The sequence below is a fragment of the Limulus polyphemus genome, unplaced genomic scaffold (genome assembly GCF_000517525.1).
Source record: "Limulus polyphemus unplaced genomic scaffold, Limulus_polyphemus-2.1.2 Scaffold254, whole genome shotgun sequence".
NCBI classification, from domain to species: domain Eukaryota; kingdom Metazoa; phylum Arthropoda; class Merostomata; order Xiphosura; family Limulidae; genus Limulus; species Limulus polyphemus.
In genome coordinates, this window is record NW_013665864.1 from 597,012 (window position 1) to 600,538 (window position 3,527).

Here is a 3,527-nt window from a genome sequence, read left to right on the forward strand (position 1 = left end):
AATTAAGCTCACAAGCTTCAACCTAGAAAAAAAAAAGATACGTCTCATCGTTTTGTTCTGACAAATTATCTCTTAGCGAAACATACCATCTTTGATTGGCGACTCATAACCACACCCCAGGAAGAACTGATAGAAATTTCTGTATACATTTTTCTTTCTGGCGATATCTAACATCTCTGGTGTTCCATCCAAAGCATCGATATACTTGTAACCCATTGCATTCAGCTGTAATACAGTAAAATGAAATGAAGAAAATTGAATGCATATCAATCCACAGTAAATTACTTCGAACAGTTATATTATTAAATAACTATAAACTCGGGAATTACATATTTTTAGCAGGTTTGCAACATTATGGTATGAAAAGCCAATAAAGTTATTTTCAAGCAGTTTCGTAAAACATTGCGCATCGTGAAACTACCGAACTAAGAAAACTACCCTTTTAATTATAGAAAACAAAGAGTTTACTTCTTTCCTGAAAGCAAATGTATTCAAACTATTTGACATACCATATTAACTACTTTTAAAATCGGGCCGGGCATGGCCAGGTGGTTAGGGCTCTCGACTCGCAATCTGCGGGTTCGAATCCCCGAATAGCTTTGCGTGAAACTCAAAACAAACAAACAGAGTAGTGTAAATTTGTTTCCTAGCTATCTTGTACATTTGTTACCTCTGCGGAATTTGACAAAAGACAGTTCTTGACACATAGCATTAATATCAATGTTTATGATAAGAAAATCTGTGCCATCATTAAGCAATGTCATCTTTAAAATTTGTTACAAAATCATAACGATAAAGAACATGATGAAGACTGAAGTGGTGTAAACGAATTTCACATAAAAACATGGATGCGAGGTAGATCAAAATTTAGTTTAACTGAGAAAAACTGCACGAGTAAGCCTACACAGGATTTGGTGCATAGTATAAAAAAAAGGTGTGGCAATAGACAAAAAATTGGTGCGAAGTAGGTGTAAAAATAGACAAGTTCATAACTGCAAATACACCACAGGATATTTTCGTTTCAGCAGAAACAGGTGCCACAGGAATTTTTTTATTTGGTTGCCTCTTTCTCATCTGTTCTGTTTGTAATAAATGGGAATGTTATAAATGATGTCTGCAAAATACCCATAGAAGTAACAAATCGTATCCTTCAAACATTTTTAATGAAAATGACACATATTAGTGTAACATTATTCACGGTGTGTGAAATAGTAACAACACAGGGATTGGATCAATATAGCTTACAAAGTAAACGAAGACTGCTGATTCAAAGACGTTTGTTGTGCGTCTATCCTTCTGAACATTACACTCTAATTTCTGGAGACAAACCACGGAACGTTCTGAAAGCTCCTGAATATAAAGAAACTCTGGACGTTACATTTCAATTGTAATATTTATTCAGCTTGTTAAAAACTATCTGGCACCATGCGATGTTTTCCAATGTATTTGTTAGAAAAGAGCTGATAGTGGAGTGATCCGTTCAGACTTATAATACAAGAAGACACACTTACCACAAGATTAAAGATTAATTATAAACTCAAATAATGTACACTTTAACGGAATTGAAAACCTGATAATTAAATATTCCAAGATTGTAACGAATTAGTTTACCTTTTCTCCGAGAGTTCCCGTTCCAGCTGCTATGTCTATGATTTTGACATTTTGTGGTACATTTAACTTTATAAAGGATTTCGCAAATAATTCGGGTCCGTTGTACTCAATTTCTTTTACTTCCTATAAAAACCCAAAACGTAACTATAGAAATATGACTTACTTCCACATATTCTTGTATTAATTACTGATCATGAAGTTATTGAAAACATTGATATTTTAAAGAGTTCTTCAAGCTATAGATATTCAAAAGAAACAAAATAAGCAAGAAGTAATTAATTAGCAGCAGTCAATTCTTTCATCGAGCCCGGCATGGCCAGAGGGTTAGGGCGCTCGACTCACAATCTGCGGGTCACGGGTTCGAATCTCCGTTACACCAAACATGCTCGCCTTTTCAGCCGTGGGGAAGTTATAGTGTGACGGTCAATGCCTCTATTCGTTGGTAAAAGAGTAGCCCAAGAGTTGGCGGTGGGTGGTGATGACTAGCTGTCTTCCCTCTAGTCTTACACTGCTAAATTAGGGACGGCTAGCGCAGATAGCCCTCGTGTAGCTTTCGTGAAATTCAAAACAAACATCTTTCATCGACTATCAATTTTGTTGCCAATTGTTGAATGGAAAGTTTTTGTTTTGTACCACTAGATGACTACAAGCGAAATTCAACACTATAAGTATGGCAATAATGAAAGTCTATCAAATGTCTTCATGCCATACCCAACAAAATAGCAGGAGTTTTGTGCACAAAAGTCATAGCTATATATAAACAGAGATCTTCCCTAAACAAAAAAAAAGAGTAAGCTATTATAGAGCTAAATTATTAGAAATTAGAACATAAATACTGTACAAAGATCAAGCATACAAACACGGGGATGGGCTCATAACGTTTTACTATGAACAAAATAACCAGGCAATTTTATAAACAGAGTTTTGAAATTTTTTCTTGTTCCTTTTTGTTGTTGTTGCTGATACTCAGTGATCTGGTAGATTGTTTTAAAGTTCCCCATTCATATCTATGTAAATATAATAGTACTCTCTATGGTATGTCCATATAACTAATTCGCAGGGTTTGGATGGATCTTCACCCAAATTGGTATGGAGGTTCATTAGGTCCATGCGGAGGTACATATAAATTTCCAGTTTTGCGTTTTTATGGCCGTTTTTGCGTTTATTATAACTACTTCGCCCCCTGTTAATGGATATCCACCAAATTTGGCATAAAGGTTACAGTTTTTGTTTTGCAGTTTTTATGGGTGTTTTTGCGTGTTTTACAATTACATACAAAGTATGCAACTTTTCATGTCCTAAGATAACCTTTCATTAATCATAAATTTACATAACTTTTGTACAGAGGACGGTTACTACAGCTAGTTTCTAATATTGTTAAATTCTGTTTTTATCCTTGTTCACCTAAACAAGTTAAAATACCTTAATAACGAAGATCCCCTTTCTGTTGGAAGGTTTCACAAATTGTTCGATAAAAAGAAGACTAAATGTGTGTTGTTGTTTTTTTACATTTGAGGAGAAATAAAACGAATACCTCAGCAACTGTCATACTCAAAATGCCCGGAGTAACATCTGAGATACATTTTTATGCCTCGAATCGATATGATGTTTTCATGGAGAAACCGGGCCTCAATGTCGGTAACTTTCACCATTAAGCATATATATACGGAAATAATTTCCTCTATTTTAAACAAATCAATGTAATCATACGTTCGAATCTGACCTCAAACTAATTATTTTTTTATAGGTTTTCTGATAATATTTTGTACAAAACTCATTTACTGTGTCAAATAAAATTAATTTTCCGTTATTCGCACTTTATGACATGTTAAATTAAATCTGGTTTCATATTTTCAATGGCCCGGCATGGCCAGGTGGATAAGGCGCTCGACTCGCAATCTGAGGGTCGCGGGTTC

General features: G+C 34.8%; 1 protein-coding gene across 1 annotated transcript in view; it reads right to left on the reverse strand.

Moving 5' to 3' along the window:
* LOC106478840 (methyltransferase-like protein 27) overlaps positions 1–3,527 on the reverse strand; it is an 11,895-nt gene that overhangs the window by 5,310 nt on the left and 3,058 nt on the right. The window contains exons 3-4 of the mRNA XM_013939415.2: positions 1,612–1,734; positions 87–225 (exon numbers count right to left, since the gene is read on the reverse strand). Coding sequence (XP_013794869.2) covers positions 87–225; positions 1,612–1,734 — 262 coding nt within the window. The remainder of the gene's footprint in view (positions 1–86; positions 226–1,611; positions 1,735–3,527) is intronic.